The sequence below is a fragment of the Callorhinchus milii genome, unplaced genomic scaffold, assembly GCF_018977255.1.
Source record: "Callorhinchus milii isolate IMCB2004 unplaced genomic scaffold, IMCB_Cmil_1.0 Scaffold25, whole genome shotgun sequence".
NCBI classification, from domain to species: domain Eukaryota; kingdom Metazoa; phylum Chordata; class Chondrichthyes; order Chimaeriformes; family Callorhinchidae; genus Callorhinchus; species Callorhinchus milii.
The window spans coordinates 2,445,796-2,466,781 of record NW_024704766.1 but is presented as its reverse complement, the minus strand read 5'-3'; the positions used below and the strand labels follow the sequence as shown (position 1 = coordinate 2,466,781).

At 44.6% G+C, this 20,986-nt stretch overlaps 1 protein-coding gene across 2 annotated transcripts in view; it reads left to right on the top strand.

Annotated features, from left to right (window-relative positions):
- The window catches only part of gramd1ba (GRAM domain containing 1Ba), an 81,803-nt gene that overhangs the window by 2,121 nt on the left and 58,696 nt on the right, over positions 1-20,986 (top strand). For both annotated transcript variants that reach the window (XM_007896061.2, XM_007896060.2), the window contains exons 2-3: positions 3,097-3,174; positions 9,749-9,775. In XM_007896061.2, coding sequence (XP_007894252.2) covers positions 3,097-3,174; positions 9,749-9,775 — 105 coding nt within the window. The remainder of the gene's footprint in view (positions 1-3,096; positions 3,175-9,748; positions 9,776-20,986) is intronic.

Below are 20,986 nucleotides of genomic sequence, written 5' to 3'. Positions count from 1 at the left end.
GGATGTGGAACCTATGTCTATGGATAACGTCACATTGGAAGACCCAAAATGAAGAAAATGAATGGAAAGATAATAGGATGGTATTCTGGAATGAAGAGATCAACTGAGCTGAAAGATCTTCGTCTGAACCACTTTAACGGTCGTGTTAGGAGGAGGCAACGGGAGCACTGGTAGGTTGATTGAAAGAACTTTGTTGGTAACTTTAACCAAGGGAAGCGTCAACACTGGATTGAGGCAATGTTGTGAGAGGAGGGAGTGAACCTGGCAGATGACAAATATATATATTTCGCCCACAATATACGGTCAATTCACTTTACAGCATATTCTGTGAAGCGCTTTGAGACGTATCTGGAAGACGTGATAAGGAGCTATAGCAAACGCAAGGATTATTATTATTATTATTATGACGATTTTGTTCCACTATGTTATAGAGGCAAGGGCAGGCTGGGGATGAGTTGCTAATTGCAGAGCATGGAGAAGCTGCAATAAATAAGTCGTCACCTTCAGGGCTCAGTGGGGGAGTTGGGAGGGAGAGCGGAGAGCAGAGTAATATGACAAAGCGTTTGAAAAACAAACGAAAAAAATCCTCTTTTTACATCCTCATTTCTCTCTTCCCCCTCTGCAGTCTATGAGCATATCCAGCTAAGTATACGGCTGGTGGTATAACCGAGGCCAATTGTGCTAGAATTTTAAGGCCCACGTGGTTAACATAAATTCTAGTGAGGTATTGTAACTATTGGACTTGAGTTAATGAGTACGCAGCTTATGGGTTTAATGCCTAACCTGCTCCAGTTATGCTGTCATCTATTATAGCACCGGCTGATTGTGCTGGAAACTGCTACAGAATAGGCAGCTTGATTAAGCCATGTTTGGTGTTTCTAAGTCCAGGTAACGAACGACATTGTGAATAGTTATTTCAACACAATCTATCACTGCTTTTCGTATTTTGTCTTTGGACGTATGAATTTGTATTCGGAGAGGATCGCACGTCACTGTGTGTTTTGGCCTCGTTTAGAAATGCCTTCTAGTACAAGGTAACGAGCAGAAATGTATTTTCATACAAATCTTGTTTTATATACGTTTGTTTCTGAATTGCGAGCGGGACCTTGGAATCTGGAAAGGTGTTGCACTTATCTCATGATTTGTTTCATCTCTTCGAAGAGCCTTCAAACCGTGCAACCTGGTTACTCTCTTGCAGGATGTGGTAGCTTCGCTCAAATTGTTTTTGAGCGATCCTTTGGCTTGGACGTTAAATCAAAGTCCTGTCTGCCTGTCTTAAAGATCGCATGGGAGCATTTGAAAAGAGAAGGGAGTTTCTCCCGGTGGTCCTGGTCCACAAATCCCCCAAATAAAATTGGTCGTTCGTTTCATGGCTGTTTGTGGGAACACTGCTGCGTGTTATCCCTCCAGTAATAATCCCTCCAAAACCAAAAGGCAATCATAATAAATTGGTCATTTTCAATCCACGACTGGCTGTGGGACGCTGCTGTGCGCAATTGGCTGCCGCGTTTCGCCCACAAATATACGGTCAATTCACTTTACTGTCTATTCTGTGAAGGGCTTTGAGACGTCGAGAAGACATGAAAAGCGCTGTATCTAATGCAAGGATTATTATTATTATTATCATACTGTCCGATTGCTTGCGAATACACAGACACTCCATTTCACAGTCAACACTTTGAGATGTTGTTCTGACGTGATAAGACGTTATACCAAATGCAAGGATTATTATTGTTGTTGAGAAGGGTTTGAAGATGTGATGATGTGATTTGCGTTTTGTTCCATGAAGTTACCCTTCAAAGAAAATAACAGTGGTTTGGAAGAAGATCATCGCTCTAAAATGTGTTATAAGTTATAATGTGGAAAGGACAATTTAGTTGAGTAATTCACGTGGGAGGTTTATTCTTACAAGTCATGAAATTTACTTTCGCTAAATGATGATATACTGACATTCTTCAATTTTAAATGTCGAAATCTGAATGCGTATACGGAGGCATTGTATTATTTGTAAATTTGAACGTGGTGCTGTTCTATTTCTAATAGATTTTGGAGCCTAAAATGTGATTTGTGAATGCGAGTAATCAGATCTCTTTTTTAAGACCTGTATATTTAAATTGCTGGGGCCTCGTCACTTATATACCAAGTAGGGTTTGTGTACATTCATTGTCCTCCCAAAACTCAATACGGCATATTCCTTTGCATTGAATTCCAGGATCCACCAATTTACCCGCTTTGTTAACTTGTCTCTGACCTCCTGTATTCTTCTGCATTGCCAGTTAGTTTACCAGCCCTTCTGATTTGATTTAATCAGGAACAATAATAAATGTCCTTCCATTTCACTCAATGCCTTTCACCTGGAAGGATGTCTCCAAGTGCACCGCGTGACATACTGTAAAGTGTAATAACTGCACTTGTGACTGAAATGCGGTCACTTCAGTCCACGACTGTTTGTGGGACACCTCTGTGCGCAATTGGCTGCCGCGTTTCATCCACAAAATACACCAGTGACGATATATATTCTGTGAAGCGCTTTGAGATGTCTCAACAAATGCTGTGTCAAAGATGATGATTATTATTGTCCAGAACTCTGCAGCCTGTTGCCCCTTCTCGCACCAAGCTCTGCGAGCCTATCATCCCGTCCTCGCTCAGCCGCACTGCGCTGGCTCCCCACCCCCGGCGGTTCAAGATCCTCGCTCTCGCCTTGCAATTCCTCCATGGACTCGCTTACTGGTCACTCTCTTCGCTCAGCAGACACTGGACTGCTTCATATCCCTCGCTCTATCCATCCCACCTTCGACTGATGGGCTTTTAGACATTCCGAGTCTCCCTCTGACACATTCCCTCCCTTCGTTTTTCAAGGCTCTTTTGAGACATCCTCCCAGTCAGTGTGAAAGGCACTGCGCTGATGTCAATTGCATTGTATGTGATTTCTCCATGTTAAGCGAGTATTTGTGCGTATTGAGAGTAATGATGGTAAAAAGGGGATTGGAGGAGATGGAAGTGCAGAACTAGTAAATTTTAATTAAATTAAAAATTATTTTTAAGCTATTCCTTTAGCTTCATAGATCTACTAATGATTTTTTTTTAAATCTTCAGTAGTCAACAGAATAGCCCACAAAGCGTTCACGAAGATGACTCTTCACGATTCCTGACTCCGAACGTACGAGAGGAAAGGTACGTACTGATCCTCTAACGGTTTCTAATATCCCCAAACACTCCGGTTATATTCTGTTGTTCAGGTGAGTTGAGGAATGTTGGTGTAGAAAAAAAATGGAAAATAGCTCTGCGATCTGAGGAGTGATGGTACATCAATGTTACGTAAATCTGTACAGCAGACAATATGGCAAAGTGTCTCTTCTGTTTGTGCGTTTGTTTATTTTTGAAAAAAATAGAAAAGAAAAGGTGATATTGCCGAGAAACCGTCCGGTTTGAAGGGCACTATATAAATGTGTTGCTGTTGTGATTCCCAAAGATTTTGCAGCCGCCTCATGAAACCTGTGTCAAATACCAGATCATCATCTTGCTAAGATCCAGAGATGGATAATATGGGACTGAAATAAAAATAATCCTCTCTACGAGAGTGTTTTGTGAATGTTACCAGATTTAGTATTTATTGTGACTCGCTGGAGACAATCATGTGGGAAAATCACGTGTGGTTTTATGACTTTGCTCGCTTCCCTCGTTGAAACCTGCAGTATTTTCAAATTGATAATATTATGAATTATATGTAACTCCTTTTCTACGATTAGTCGAAAATCGAACACTAAAAAACGCGCCGCGTTTATTCAATGTTGCGGGATTCAGAACTGAAACGGATTCGGTGGTTTGAGGAAATGAAGGTCCGTTTAAGGACATTGCGTAGAGTCAACTTAGAGTTGGGGGTAGAGCAGAAAAGCTGGACTTGTTTGATATATTTACTGATGGGCGAAAGGATAAAAGTAAAATGGGACATCTTCAAGCATTGATTACTCCGGAGGTGTGGAAGAGAAATTGCCCTCACGGAAACCTGGCTACAGCTGGGAGAAGGCAAACTAAATAGATTTAGAATCTTTAGGAGCGATGGGGGTGGTGGGGGGGGGAGAGAGAGTTGGGGAGGGATAAGCGGCTGTTTGTTAAAAGACTCTCACAGTGATGAGGAGGGATATCGGAGAAGCGAATACAACTCTTTTTTTCCTCCATAAAAGTGAGGAAATTATAACCTGTGTAAGGCAGCCGTGATAGACTCCAGATTGTGGGTAGGGAAATTGAGATAGAAATGACTCTTAAGCAATGTAGAAAAGCTTGTCGGAATAACAGGGTAAGAATGGAAATGCAGAGGGTACTTTAAGAATTTCCTGGAACACTATGCTCACTACTTGGTAGGGATGATCTCTGATGACGAACGGAGGAGAAGGGGAAAGACACAGTTAAAGAAGTACAACAACAACAAGAAGATTACATTTGTATGGCGCCTTTCACGTCGGGAGGACGTCCCGAGGCGCTGGACGTTTAGGTGGGATTTAAGGCAAGAATTTATTATTATTATTATTATTATTACTAGACAGGGGTGAGATGGAGGGGTAGAGAGCTGCAGTATTTGTTATAGGTCCAGTTTGACACCCACTTATAAAATGGTACGGTACTGTCATAAATTATAATTTGCTTATAGTGTGCCTGAACTTTGTGGTTGGGTAACACAGATTACCCTATTGGGCCACAAGATGGTGGTGCTGTAAAACCATTGCAAGCTTCGGCAGACTGCTCAGTTCCTCACACGGTGCTAACACTGAGCAATGGAACCGTATAAACTTATTTCATTCCAGAAGTTGCAGCAATAATCTTTGCATTTGATATTGTGCCTCTATCGCGTCATCGAGACATCTCAGCGTGCTTCCCCTCTGTCTCCCTTCTCCCCCCCCCGCACCCCCCCGCCCCCCAGCACCCCCGTGCTGTTCCCCCCTCTCTCTGTGCTGCCCTCTTTCTCTCTCTCATCACCCTCGCTCCCTCTCTCTCATCTCCCTCTCTCTCATCTCCCTCTGTTTCTCCCTCACCACCTTTTCCCTCTCATTGTCCGTCCCCTCTCTCTCCCTCTCTTTGTGCCCCCCCACCTCCCCCTCTATCTGTGCCCTTCTCATTGCCCTCCGTCTCTCATATTGCCCTCTCTCTCCCTCCCTACCTACCTCTCTGTGCCCTCTACGCTCTTTCTCGGCCTGTTTATCTCTCTCCACCTTCTCTCTTTCTCTTTCAAAAGAGACATTTCAGCTTCTATTTGGAAAGACTGGATGATTCCCATTATGAAATTAAAAGAATTTTCTTCTCCTACCTCTTCCTTTCTCTTTTCCCCCCCTCCCCACCACCACCACCACCCAACACACAACAACAATCAATTTGTTTTGTGTCTGTGTTCAAAACAGTCCAAGGTCTTTGGATAATCTTTGGATAATTTGTGTGTTCAAAGTTCATGAATCAGAGCCGCAATGAATGCTTTCCCAAGGGATTGGCCTCCAGTGGTTTTATTTTTAAATTCTTGTTGAAGAAAAAAATTGCCTCGCTTTAATGAATGGAAACAGCAGTAAATCGTTAAGAGGAACCTCTGATTCTTTGAGCTAACTACACAAAGCACGTGACAGTTGGCTTAGCCTCTGAAAGAGCATTGCAGGCTGCTTGCTGTTAATAGAACAAAAAAACAGCTCCCGCACAATGGGCCCAGCAGGAAACTGCACTCAAGACTCACCTTAGCTTTAATTCTGCAGGACGAAATGGCTTCCTGCCTGTCCTTATCTAGCTCATCAGCGTTGCATTGTAGAATAATTGGAGCAGGAACGTTTTAATTTAGTTCTGAGGTCAGGTATGACTGGGATGATTGAAAGAGTATATTCCTGCTGGTCCGGCAGTTAGTAATGGATGCTGGCGTCCTGCAAACTGCAACCTGAGTCCGGGTACCCGGAAAAAAAAAAAACACCTGTGCTGCTTGCAAACCGACGCAGCTGTGCCGATGGATGTGATGGGACACCATGCCGAAGGTGCGAGGGACATCTGATGGTCTTCTCATTGCGTTCCGTCCCGTTTATAGCTACATAGGAAATATGCCTTTTAAAGCCTGCCGGGTTCGTTTCAGCAGCTTGGAGGTTAGTGTTGATTGATGATGGTTCAAACAGAGAGTGAAAAGTCGGAGCCAACTTCTTGCACGTCAGCTGTAAAGCAGGGCTGTCACTTCCGTGTCTCTTCTCTCAGAAAACGACTGTCTTTCAGAAGATCCAAGTAAGTTTTGGCTCGCGCTGCACCGTTTCACTTTACTCACTCGCAGCAGTTCAGCAGATGATTCAGAATTTACTTACGAAAATGCCAGCGGCCTTAGAGAGAGAGAGAGAGAGAGAGAGAGATAATAACTGAACAAATCTGCCTGCTGGGGAGAAGGAGAGAGCATTTCCTTGCGCCCTCCCCCTAATCTGTATTTTAAACGGATAATTAATAGAAAAGTCACCCAAATCATAGTCCGTGAGTCTTATTCCAGTGTGTTCCTGATTGCTTGCTTAAAAAACAATTGAGGCATCCAGTTGTCTTGACTGTTTTTTTTTTGTTTTAGGTCTCGAATAGCTTTACCTATTCTGCTGCTTATTTTAGGAAGTGACCCAGAAAGATGGAGTGGAGGATGGTGAGTTCATCCCCTCCCAGCTTCAGTGCTGAGCTGAAATAAAACATTTTTTATTAACATGCTTCCCTCGGGAAGCAGTCCTTTCACAACGCCTCCACAGATGAGTCACTGTGTCACTCATTGCCCACTGCAAAGTGCCTGCTAGGTATTTTGAGAAAGGCGAGGGCAGGGAATTGGGCAGCCCGGGAAAGAAGTGGAAGTTTTTTTTTAAAAAAGGTTTTAAGAAATAAAAATTGTATGTCTATTAAAATAGATCCGTGTAGTTTCATAAGTCATCAGGCTTTTGCTTTGTTTTTATAATAATAATAATAATAATCCTCGCATTTCATATAGCGCCTTATTACGTCTTTCAGACGTTTCGAAGCACTTCACAGAATATACTGTAAGGTGAATTGACTATATGTTTTGTGGGGGAAACGCGGCAGCCAATTGCGCACAGCAGTCGTGGATTGAGTTAGTTATTATGTTTTTAAATCTGTGATGCCTGGAATGATTCAGTGCAATATCACCGGTTAATCAAATTTATATTTATTGATACACCAAGTCCAGGCTCACACAGGAAAGATTGTCATTAAGGCATAGAGCAGAGATGTTGGAGTCTGTGAAACTGGACATTGCATTGTGCTTTCAGCAAAAGAGAATATTTAGCAAAAATAATGTAGTGTCTTTTTCCTACTGTAATCTGATTGCCTAGGTATGCGACCAAAAAAATGCCATCTTCATAAAGGAAATAAATTGTTAAAAAGAGAGGATGTTTTATAGTCACTAGAGATAGGACAGGACATGATTGAGTGTGATTAGATACAGCCACTGTACACACAAACAGTCACGTTGCACTCGCTGACATTTTGTGTTGGATCATTCTTTGAAAATAAACTAAGCTGCGAATCGGTGCTTGAAGTTGTACTGAACATTAAAGCCTGCGGTTCATGTTTCAACTTCACCGAAAGCTCGGCATCATTCTGTGCAGAGAGAGTTGACCGAGTCAAGAGGGTTGAGCAGAGGAAGTGGGTTAGGGAGACATCAGAGAGAGAGAGAGAGAGAGAGAGAGCAGTGCAAGGATGTGAAGGAATATTAGGTGAGGGTGAGAACCTTGAAATCAATCTGTTATGAGACAGGGAGACAGTGGAGCCTGGCGAGCACCGGAGTTTGGAGCTGGTGAGGATTTTTTTTGGGTGGAGGGGGACTGCAGGCAGTCTTTTAAAGTGCTCACCGCCCTGAAATGAAGCCGCCTCAATGGGTTGCTTCGCTGCACAAAAGAGCGCAACCACACAAGAACAACCTCAAAATCTTTCTTGCGCTGGTTGAAGTCTGTGGTCGGTCATGGCTGGAGGGGGCCTCTGGGTTTGTACCGGTGTTTGGTCAAGTCCAGAGTTACATTAGAATATACAGCACAGAAACAGGCCGTTCGGCCCAACTGGTCTATGCCGGTGTTTATGCTCCATGTGAGCCTCCTCCTGCCCTTCCTCAGCAAAGCCTTCAAGCTTAACCTTCAAGCAATTTCTACAAGTTCTACAATAATGAGGGAAACCCTGGAGGGAGCCTTATGCGGAGTTCGCTTCTGACCCAACAGAGATCCATCTGCATGGAGGATGGAAGAGCTGGCGGGAGGCATGGGACAGATTGAAAGCCTTAGTGACTCACTCCGCTGGGAGGAGGTGGACAGCCCACTGCGATGGCAAGGCAGCAGGTGCGACGGCAATATTGCTGAGTTTCTAAAAGCTGCTCAGAGAGAGGGGATGGAAAACAGTGTGGATCTCACAGATATCAGCCAAAACTTCCAACTTGCCTTGGAGCTTCCTTCCTGTCCTCGGTCAACAGGATTCTCTGTGAGGCACGCACTCCGTCAACGTTCCAGAGTGCAATTGTGGTTCTTATCCATCAGCACGTGACCCTAGTGAGACCAAGAGGAATCTCACTAATTACAGTAGCTCTTAAAGTTGTGCTTCGGATAGCCACTGAACCTGTATCACACTCTTCGGAGGCTCATTGTTTGATCGGGAAGGTTGCCCATTGTCACCCACCCTATTTGATGTATTCATCAATGACCTGTTGGATGGCATCACCATCCGGGTCTTTCTGACAAGATTGTGGCTCTTCTGTTTGCGGACGATATTGTGCTTTTACGACAAAAGAGTTTGCAGTTTGTATTTGCCGATGTAGATGTCACTTTACGAATGTTTTTGACACTGCCGGTAACTGACACTAGAGGCAAATGTTCATTTCAAACCTGGCGCTAATCAATCATCCATTCAGGTCAACTATGGATCAACCAAGAGTGACTATTTTGAAATTATTGTTAAAATCGAGTGTGATTTGCTTTGATTTCAATGAAGTCATTGAAGGTTTCTCGGGCTTTAAAAATTAGGACGAAACTGATTTAACAACTGTTCTAATGTAAGCCCCTTCGTTGATTTTACCTTGGACATCACCAATTGTATTAGGACAACCAGATTTTGGGGTGAAATGAATATTGTTTTGTTTGTTTTGACTTTGATTCAACTTTACAATTGTTATACCACATTTTAAAAAAGCACACAGATCTGAAACAACTAAAGTAAATTAACAATAGTGTTTGGGATCGTCGCGGGCCCGGGGGTGGTCAAACACTAAAGAGATGGAATTGAACATGCAAAGAGGGGCCCCCAAGACTATAATATTTGTACGTCCCTGGACCAACCTGCCCCACCACCAGCGGTCGGCCTCTCTGCCCCCACAGTCCCTTCGTCCCACTCCTTCGCCTCCTTCAAGGCACGTCTCAAGACCAGACTCTTTTCGACCGTGCCTTCAGCCACCCTCCCTGATCCCACCGCCCCCCCACCACCCCCACTTGGGTCCAAATCCCTGACTGTCCAGCGTCTTGAGACATCCTCCTGGCGTGAAAAGCGCTGAGTAAATGTAATTTTGTATTGTGTAATAGCCTTGGGCCCCATCGGGCTTAATCCAACCCTGTTGGCAGCTCTCCCAGTGATCGCACTAGCATTACTAATCACGTTAGTCATTATTGCTTGAATGATTCAGAAACATCAGTGCATCAATATAAACCCGAAAGTTCAAACTAGTTGAGATCTGTGTATCTTCATATTTTTAAAATATTTCTCGTTTCAATTTCAGGTCCGACAGCGCTGCAGAGAGGGTTGGGTGAGTGATTTTGGATTATGTCAGTCTGATCCGGAGTGAGATTCTAGATGGCGCTTTGAATATTGTTGGTTAACAATTGTAATGAGCTATTCAGAAGATTTGTGTTTGTTTCGAGGTCCATCTCAAAGCCTTCTTTTTGGCCACACTTTGGTCATCTTTCACACACAAACATACACACACACGCACGCACCGTCACCTACCGAATCCCAGCTTCAGCTCAGGTGCAAACCCTTGACTGTCCAGCGCCTTGATGTAAAAGGCACTAAACAATGCAATTTATTGTTGCTCGGTAAGACAGTTGTACAGAGGCAACATCACCAGTTAGTGTTGATATATTATACATTATTATACGGGTGCAAATTGACTGCCATGTTTGCCTACAGAAAGCAGCTGCAGTCTAAGGATGAGGACTGTATTAACTCGTGGCAGCGATACAATTCAGCAAAATAAATTTAATCTCTGCCTACTAAGATTATTTCGCAATCCATAATCTGCCAGAAGTATTGCATCGTATTGAGTTACAGCGCTCACATTTAAATGCCAGACTAGATATTTACAACATGCGTCGTTCAGTTAAACATCAATGTCGCTTAAAGATGCACCTCAATTAAATAGAAATCTTTTCTAATTGGTAAATCGTGCAATGACTGCATTGGCTTCTAACCTGATCGCTATAAACTCGGTAATTATTGTGGCTAAATTTACATTGCAGCTTTTGTCTTCCTCTGCACATGGCTCATTTCCAGGTGATGAAGAGATGCTAATGGAAGATTAAGGCAGGAAGAATTGTCTGGTCTAAAGATGGTTCTATTGATCTTCTCTTCTGGTAGTGTCCTGTTCTGTCAGGCAGAGATGCATTGTAAACTGATAACTCTTCAGAGGTCAGGGCTGCTCCACCCACCATCTTATTTCTCAGTAATGATGCTTGGGCCAATTCCTCACAGCTGGGAAGAAAGGAGGAGGCCTCCCAATTGTACTTTGAAATCTATAAAATAATGTATAGAACATCCAATATATATTTTAATCAACTGGGCGGCTGACACACACAAACCATTTGCCTGTGCTGAAGGATCAAAACCAGACAAACGTGCCACACGTACTCATGGAACTTTGACAGCCTTGCCTTTGGCTTGCTCAGTGTAGGTGACCGAAATCCTTGATCCCATTCTTCAGTCCCCCCGTGGGTCTGCTCGTAGACCAGGCAGAGTTCTGCTTGACCCCATCTTGGGTGGCAGGTTTTTGATGCCTCGGATGTCAGCACAGAGCACATTGCGGAGACGCCGGACACCACCTTTCCCCAGTCATTTGCGTCCTTTACCTCGGCCAGAAACGCAAGCCACCCCAGGGCCAATCCACGACTGATTGTGGGAGACGCCGCTGTGCGCAATTAGCTGCCGCGTTTCGCCCACAAAACACGCAGTCCATCCACTTTACAGTATATTCCGTGAAGCACTTTGAGACGTCTCGACGACGTGATAAGGAGCTGAATCAAATGCAAGGATTGTTGTTTTTATTAAAAGAAAGATTCTGCTCCGGTCACCGACATGATTCTGGGGGTTGTGTTGTTTTTCGAGGCCAGGACTTGAACAGATGAATCACTGAGGGGCTCGACACTGCTCTTATTTATCCCAGGAATGCTGAATGATTCTGAGTTTATATATAGAACATTGACAAAAAGCTGTGCGCAAGGACACCTGCACTGAAATCGTGCTCTGAAGCCAGAGAATTTGAACGGGTGAATGAAAAGTATTACGATTGCTGTATTCCTCGGGCTTCACAGATTAAATCGGAATGGTCTGACTTGAAGTATCTTTACAGGTTTCCTGGTTTAGTTAATATAATGCAACAACAAAAACAATATCTTGTAGAAATTAGGCGTAATTGTATCGCTGGAGTTTTCCTCTCGCACTGTGGAGCCACAGGAAGTTATGCAATGCAAAGACTGATTCCTGCGGCTGTGTGCGGATTAGAGCTTTTGCGTGTTGATTGGCAAATTAGTCTGATTTGCATATCTTTGGGGAGAATTAGTGGTATGTCTGAACTTGGTGATTTCAAGCATTTTATATTATCAACAGAGTAGAAACATAGAAACAGGAGGAGGCCATTCAGCCCCCCGAGCCTGTTCCGCCATTCTATAAATTCATGTCTGAGCTGTACCTCAACTCCAATTACCCGCCTTTGCCCCTTATCCCTTGATAATGCAAACGGCTATGCAAACGCTCTGCTTGTCGGCCTTCCCAACTCCTCCCTCCGCAGGCTGCAGATAATCCAGAACTCTGCAGCCCGGGTCCTCTCCCGCACCAAACTCCGTGACCCCATCTCCCCCATTCTCGCCCGACTCCACCGGCTCCCTATCCTTCAGAGGATCCAGTTGAAGATCCTGGTCCTCACCTACAAAGCCCTCCGTGGCCTTCAGCCACTCTGCCCCCAACCTCTGGAAATCCATCCCCCAATCACTCCACCTCACTCCCTCCTTATCCTCCTTCAAGTCCCGCCTCAAGACCCTCCTCTTCAACCGTGCCATCGGCCACCCCCTTCCCCTCCCCTCCCAACCCCAGCTCGGGTCTGAAATGCTGTCACTGTCCAGCGCCTTGGGACGTCCTCCCGACATGAAAGGCGCTACACAAATGTAATGTTGTTGTTGTTGTACCCTGGACCCAACAAATATCTATCCACCTCAGTCTTGAAGATGTGAATGGATGCAGCATTTATAGGCTTTTTGGGGTAGGGAGAGAGTTCCAGATTTCCACTGCCGTTTGGGTGAAAAACTGCGTCACTCCTAAATGGCCTCGCTCTAATTTTAAGATGATGTTTGTTTAAAAAAAAACACCAGCATTGCTGGAAGTCTGCACTAATGTATTTTTTTTCAAAACTCGACCCGCCGTTCCCTCCCCGAGGGCGATGGTCCACTTCAAAGCGTGTGCGGAATCCAGAACTTTTAGCTTATCTACAACTGCTGGAATTTCAAGGACACCCCCCCCCCCCCACTCCCCACCCATCACTCCCCCCCCCCCCCCCGAAGCCCCCTATCGACATGGGAGGCACTTTCCAACATCTGCTGACCTCTAGGTGGCACTTGGAACAACAAATCCTCAACGATGCTGAACCTTACTGACGACTGCACTTGTTAAGTTACTGAGCTTAACAAGTAGAATTTGCCAGGGGAGGCCAACACATTCCTGGAGGCTAATGTGTCGCATATCTGGAGGATAACATGCCGCACAATCAAATGGTTTCAAGATATTTCTCTTCTCCAGTGATGCGTGGCTGAGGTCACTGAGCAGTCACCTCCAACACAATGCACAAGTTCAGGTGTTCTTACAATCGCTAGAATTAAGGTGACCTTCCCATTGTGTTCTGAATCTGACAAAACCGGGACTGTCTCAAGGATATTGTTCCATTCAGCAACAACAAGGTCGTTTGCGTAAGCGCCTTTCACGTCGGGAGGATGTCCCAAGGTGCTTGGGACATCCGTGTCATGAGTTGAAGTTTTGAATGGTTTCACGCCGTAGATGACAATTGAGGTTCTTTCCTGAAAAGCGCTATATCAAATGCAAGGATTATTATTATTATTCTGTGCGGTTGACAGATGTGCCCATACAGCAAAGCTTCCCACAGCAATCTGCTTGGTTCACTGCATGATTGTCTGAACCGAGATTCCGTTCGCATGATTGCCTCTGGATTTATTTTTAATTAATTAACCTTCCCCAGACGCGACTTCAGTAATTGTAACATGATGTTGAACTCCAAAATGTAATCTCAGAAATCATTTTTGTTGACTTGTTTTCGTTGAAGTATTGTTGCTCACAAAATAGTCTCGGTGACCTTACTGGAGGATAGTAACTTCTACTTTGCTGCGTCTCGACCATATTAAGGGCTGCCACCAACGTTGGTAGAGACAGCCACTAACATAGTTTATCTCTTGTATTAATAGTATGAGCATTGCATTGAGATTTTCGTCAATCCAATGCCTTAAATGCTGCAGAGCGTTATTGAATCTTTAGCGTCGTTGTCTGCAGAAGTAGATTATCCCGGCTCATTTGGTAGGCCTCTTGCCTCAGAAGAGTCAGAACTATGTGGGTTTTAGTCCCATGACTTGAGCTGCAGGTGCCATCCTTTGCGAGAGACATTAAACCAAGGCCAATTCAGGTGAATGCCATTTAAATAGGAAAAGGGAGTTTCTCCTGGCCTCCTGATTGACAATCCCCATTGTATGCGGTGCAGCAGTGTGACATCTGCCATTGTCTGCTTTGTAAACTCCCGGTAGGTCAGAAGACTTAACTTTTTGTTTCCCGTTCTATTTGAAGTGAGGCATTGTCCTGTCCAAATACTGCATTTGATCAGGGTTATGTTTCATTCCGTTTGCATTGTGTTGCACCGAGGGAGAGCTCCGTTACCCGGCTCCATAGCGCTGTGAAGAGATCAGTGGTTGCCTTTTCCTGCTTACTAATTGTTTGTATGATATGCGAGGTGGCATGTCAACTTCCAGTGTTAAGAGCAAGTGTATTCGGGGCAAGATACAGTCGAAGTTGGGCAATGTGACTGAGGTGGAGGGAAGGGGGGGTTTAGAGTTGCAAAGGGCAATTTCATTACAGTCTTGTTTCTTTACCTGAAGGGTAATTACTGACTGAAATAGGTTGTCAGGAAGGGCGGTTGAGACCAGGACACTGTTTGCGTTTTAAAAACACATGGAATATTGTTACAAGGGCAGGTATTCTGGAAGGATGAGATCATATGGGCCGAAGGGCCTTCTTCATCCAAACTGATCTTGTGAACAACTTTTGAGATGAGTACTGGGTTTTGCATGATTTTTGAACTTCAAATCCATCTTAGAAAAAGGCTAATGCCTACCCACAGCACACTTTGGAAACTCAATTCATGTGGGATAAGGACCCTCATACTAATTGTTCATATAGTATGGGAGGCATCCCGCAGTCCTTCCGTCTCGCCCCCTCCCTCACCAGCTTCAAGACCCACCTCAAGACCCTCCTCTTCGACCGTGCTTTCGATCTCCCTGTTTCCCCCACCAACCCCTCCCTGCCCTCAGCTCAGGTCCGTAACTCTGTCTGTCCAGCGCTTTGGACATCCTCCCGAAGTGAAAGGCGCTCTACAAATGTAATTTTGTTGATGTTGAAGTGGCATTTCAACTTCCAGCGTTAAAAGCAGGTGTGTTTGGGGTAAGATATGGTCGGAGGTGGGCAATGTGACGGAGGTAAAGGGAAGCGGGGCTTTAGAATTGTAAGGGGCAGTTTCATTACAGACTTGTTTCTTTACTTTGACATGTACAGCTTGAGGGGAGAATTGAGTATTTGAATCTACTGTATTTTTTTAAATGAATTTGTCACCTGATATGTTGATCAGTGATCAATTACCTAGACTCGTTTGAATCCATTAGCCTCGGTTGATCCTATTACACCTTCACAAAGAGAAGGAAATTGTTCCCTGCATCCTGACCAACAATGTTCCAGCTAAATTGGTAACGGATTTCGTGGCTGTTTGTGGGACCTTGTTGTGTACAAATTGGCAGCTGTGTTTGCCCACAGATAGTTTGATGGCAATTACCTGTGAAACATTTTGAGATGTTTTGACACTTTAAGTGCAGTATGAAATGAAAGGATCATGATTATAAAATCATTTTCATTGTGTGTGTGTGTGTGTGGCCTTGCAATAAAATAGGTTCTGGCTTTTTTTCTTACCTGTAGCGGGGGACGAGGCACAAGGTTTGTGTGGAACTGACAGACGTTATGAAGGAGTTTATCAACACTGATGAGATTTCAACAAATTGGAATCAAGCAGATGTTTCCATATTCAAGAAAAGCGACAGCATAATCTGATAATTTCAGACCCATTTAGCCTGACCTCAATATTGGAAAAATCATGGAATCATTTTTCAATGCCAATTAACCTAATAAATGACAGGTAAAATGGGTTCGGAAAAGGTAGATCTTTTCTGACCAACCTCATGTACGTTTCTGGGGAGCTGACAGCACAATCTGAGCGTGAAAACTCATGTCACGTAGCGTATGTAGGCTTCAAAATGGGGTGATAAAGTACTGCATGAGAGACCCCTTCGAGATGTTTGTCTTTACCCAGAGAGTAATTAATGCTCGTTGCTAAGGATAAGCGCCCGGAACATTGGCAGGAGGATAATAGTGAATAATAATCCTTGCATTTGATGTCGTGCCCTGTCACGTCTTGGAGACGTCTCAAAGCGCTTTGTAGAATATATGCTGTAAATACTGTATATTTTGTGGGCTAAACACGGCAGCCAATTACACGCAGCAGCGTGGGCTCTTACACATCTTAAGTTGTTCTATGCTGCTAATCAGGTTCCTGGTACCTTGCTATTCACCTAACGAGGGCTCCAACATGTGCTTGTCAGATGTGAAATGACCAACCAGCAAGTATTCTCCTGGGGGGAAAGTAAATTGAGTCTCCTTGGAGCTGAGCTGGCTCCAGTGCGCTGTACTTAGCGATGGGAAATTCAGAACAAAACACGTGGTGTGTATAACAGGAGCATGAGCGCATTTCCTCCCCGGCTGCCTCAGCTAAGATCACACACGCACGCACACACACGCACACACACACACACACATTGAAATAATACTAACACTGGTCATTATGCTTTACCATACGAGCCGTTAGGAAGCTAATTATTGTTTGCGTTTTCGAACATGTTCAGGAAAATAGTGTTTAAGGTATTTATCACAAAGGGAACCGAGATTTCTGTATCAGTGAAGTTCACTGCCCTGGGGTTTTACATCATGGGTGGGTCAAAGGTGACGGTTAGAAAATACACCACTGGCCTACATGGCCCGATTACTTGTCCGAGATCCCACCCCTAGTCCCATATCCCACCGGTCCCCCATATCCCTCACCTTTATTCTCTCTTAACCACATGTCCAGTCTGTTTTGAATGTGCACACGGTTGACATCCCAACTACGAACGGTGGCAGAGAATTCCACTCTGTTTGAAAACGGATTATCGGCCAGGACAAACTCCTTTCTCTTTCCGAATCAAGCCGTGGGATCTTGAGTGTCCCGAACAGGCAGATGGGAGACCTCGGGTTAACATCTCATCTGAAGGACGGCATCTCTGACAGTGCAGCACTCCCCCCCACCCCCCCCCCCCAGCACTGCACTGCACAGGAGTCTCGGCTTAGACTGTGAGGTCCAAGTACTGGGAAAGCTAGAAACTGCAAAGAATAAGGAGAGAAACTAAGGCCACACTAATAACTGGAGCAGGAGAATATAATTAAGAACAGCCAGCATGGATTTATGAAAGGGAGATCATGCTTGACCAACCTTATTGAATTCTTTGAAGATGTAACCGATAAGTAGACGAGAGTATATTGGCCGTCAGAGAGTGTGTAGCGTTGATTTACCAGAACAATTCCTGGGGTCGAGGGCCCTCAATTATGATGAAAGGGTGAAAATACTTAGATTATATTCTCTCGAGTTCAGGAGGTTGAGGGGTGGTCTGATCGGTGGGTGGGGTATACAATTATAAAGGGTTTTGACAGTGAATAGTGAGCAAAGGTTTTCCCTGGCGAGAGAATTGAGAGCTGGAGGCCATAGGCTTAAACTTGAGGCTAAACCCCCGTTTAAAAGGGGAAGCAAGGAAGTATTTATTCCACGTAGCGGAGCGTGGAATTCACTCCCCCAGAGGGAAGTGCAAGCAGAGCAGAGTCCATTGAAGAATTTAAAAAGCAACGAGATAAATCCTTGATAGACGGGATATCAGGGGATGTGGAGAGAGGGCGAGGAGGTGGAATTGATAGGGGATCGACCACAATCCTGGAAGACAGTTGTACAGGCTCGATGGGCCGAATGGTCTACTTCTATAGTCCTAATAATGTAGTATTTTGTGTTTCGCGTCGTCACGTGGATACGACATTTCTATTTATAAGTTCCTGCGTTTGGGAGTTTGAGAGTTAAAATCCGACGACAAGTGATAGCAGCCGGGCTCCAGGGATCAGTACTGATCCCCCTCCCAACACAGTGATTCGGTCCTGATTAAGAGATTACGCTCACAGCTGCCACTAGCGATTTGCAGTGACGTGTGGTTCAGATGTCTCGATAAGGTCCTTCTAATCCTTTACTTCTTTGAGGACATTCTCAGCAAGGGAAGTTTTTTTCCTCTCTCTCTCTGTTTGTGATGACCAGCCTGCTTCAGTCGAACTACAACAGACGTGCTCAGTGTGCGATGTCGGTAGCAGAATGTGGAGCTGCAGGCTGAGTGCAGTGCGCGTGTGTTTCCGTGTGCAGAGAAGTATCAGCAGTAGTGAAGTGGCGAGAGAGAGAGAGAGAAGTGAGAACACCTATCTGTCTCCTCCTCACAACATAGACCACAAGAAGACTCCATGCACATCTGCGAATATCTCCTAAGACTGCGCTAACATGCTGTGGAGTGCTCATCCGAAAGAGTGGGGAGAAGAGGCTATGGGCGCCCGATACTGTCTGCACTGATGAAAGGCTTCAAGCTTGCCTGGTAAGCAGAAATGCCAGCGTCCCTCAGCTGTTAACCCAACCTACACCGAGAGCAGTCTGAAACCATTAAGTCAGCACTGCCTCTCTATTAGAAGCCGTTCCATTAACCCGGGAAATTGTGGCACGTAATGGAATGGCTTCCCGCTGTTTGCATTATTGTCGCAAAATGTTAATGGCCGGTGGGTGGTGCGAGAACTCTCAACCCGCTTGCCGGATCAAAGAAGGAAAAATAGGTTACGAGGGTAATTTATTATATGTTGTCGTTGTCAGACTCTGGGCAAATTATGCAGAGTGCAATGGATCTTATTTTATGAATGTATTTGTGACAATGCATTTCACAGAAAGTCAAAGCAAAATCATGTCTGTATGAGGATGTGATTTCAGATTGAATATCAATAATAATAATAATAATAATAATAATAATAGCCAAGTACGAAGCTGAAACTCATCTTCTTGTCGAATACAGTGGTTGCATGGCTTTGGTCAGATAACTAACAAAGTCTTAGTAACAAGGAAAAAGTTCTGTTTGTGAATATTTTCATCGTCATACTGTTTGTTATCGTCTTTCTGATTTTTTTTTGTTATTTAGACGTAACTTGATATTTCTGCACAAGAAGTGTCTGTGTGTGCCAAGCGACTCACAGCTGCCATGTCACAAGGAATGGTTTATGAAGCAGCTTTTTATAGTTTACCTGTTGACTGAAGGGCATCCTGAATAATGTTTGCCAGAATTTTTTGGGGGGTATTTTCTTGGAGTGTCTCGGTGGAGCTGAACTGGCTCCGTGGTGACATCTTTGGAACAGAACGTCAGGATTGAGTTCACTCTCTGTGGCGGTCTTGGGAGTCCAGTTCCTGAGCCGAGCGGGTCTGCAGTACTCCAGGCTGCTGATGGCAGCCCACCCGAGCCCGGCTCATCGTCAGGACTCGGAAGGACAGACCAATCGCTTAGGACAGGGATTCTTCCCATTCAACCCCGCAAGCCAAAGCCCAACCGGGTAAGGTGATCTTAGCTAGAAAAGCAACAGGAAAGTTTGCATGACAAGTGCTTTCCAAGGCAAACTATGCAATTTTAGCTGGTTTCACTCCTACCTTTCCCAGTGTCTTGGCTAACAATCCCCCTAAATAAAATTGATCATTCACTCTATGGCTTTTTCTAAGAACTTGAGAGGTAAATAGGAGTTCTGGGAGGCGGAGTCCTGTAGCTCAGTGGTTAGAGCACTCGCTTTGCAAGCGAGAGACCTGAGTTCAATTCCAGACAGGGCGAAACCTTGGGCAAGTTTCCTTACTCCACACGCCTAATAATAATCCCTCCAAATCCAAAAACAATAATAAATTGGTCATTTTCAATCTACGACTGTTTGTGGGACATTGCTGTGCGCAATTGGCTGCCGCGTTCGCCCACAAATATACAGTCAATTCACTTTACAGTGTGTTCTGTGAAGCGCTTTGGGACGTCCTCCTGACGTGAAAAGCGCTATATCAAATGCAAGGATTATTATTATTATTATTATTATTATTATTATTATTAGAAATCAGGAGAGAGCAGGGAATTGAGATAAGGATTCATAGCTTCATTGGAAGAGCAGCCCTGACATTACACTGACCATGGTTAGAATGGCCTCCTGCATTTTAAAAGCTTAATATACACAGTCAATTCACTTTACAGTATATTCTGTGAAGCGCTTTGAGACGTCTCAAAGACGTGATAAGGCGCTGTATCAAATGCGAGGATTATTATTAGGTTTAGTAGCTTGCAAATCAGTTTTGCTTCACAAGGAAGGTTTTCTACCTTGTCACAAAGAATATGTATTGTATTGTTTGTTGGATCCAGTGCAAGACTGGAGGTTCTTAAGCGATCAGACTTACTGGTCTGTACAGTCGGTTATAAAGCGGTGGTTTGCACTGTGTTACAATGAGTTATGTTGTCGAGCGAGCAGCTGCTGGTCAGTACATCTGGCTTGTCAGGTTGCCAATTACCGTCCTCGCTGAGTTGACTGAACCGGGAATGTCTACAGGAAGCTGGCATCGGTTACTGCAAGCATTTCTAGCATTTCCTGGGACGCCTTCTGCACATCCCGTATACCATTACCACGATCCACGACTGTTTGTGGGGACGCTGCTGTGCGTAATTGGCTGCTGCGTTTCGCCCACAAAACATACGGTCAATTCACTTCACAGTATATTGTTTGAAGCGCTTTGAGACGTCTCGAAGACGCGATAAGGCGTTGTATCAAACGCAAGGATTATTAGTATTAACTTGCTGGTTCCACTGTTGTTGCTGGGAACAGTGTAAAGAGTGAAGATAGTCATTGATGCTTCAACGGAACTCTAGACCCTGTGAAAGGTAAATGACTAATCCTAGCTACTGTTTTCAAATGGTTTCAGCCCAGACTGTAATTGTTCTGGTTCCTGTAAAGTTGCTGAAATACAATCCGAATAACAGAAAGGATTATTTAACATAGACAGCAGAGAGGCACAGGTCAGAGGTGTCGAATGCATCTTTTGCTCCAGTTTTCACGGTCGAAAGAGAGGTGGATTTGATGCCAGAAGTACAGACAAGTCTGCATCTGTCTGTCTCTTTATCTCTCTCTTCCTGCCTGTTCTCTGAACTCTCGCTCTCTCTCTCTCTCTCTGTCTGCCATCCCCCCCCTCTCTCTCTCTCTCTGCTTCCTTCTCTCACTTCCTGCCTGACCCCCTCCCCTCTCTTTCCCTCTGCCCCAT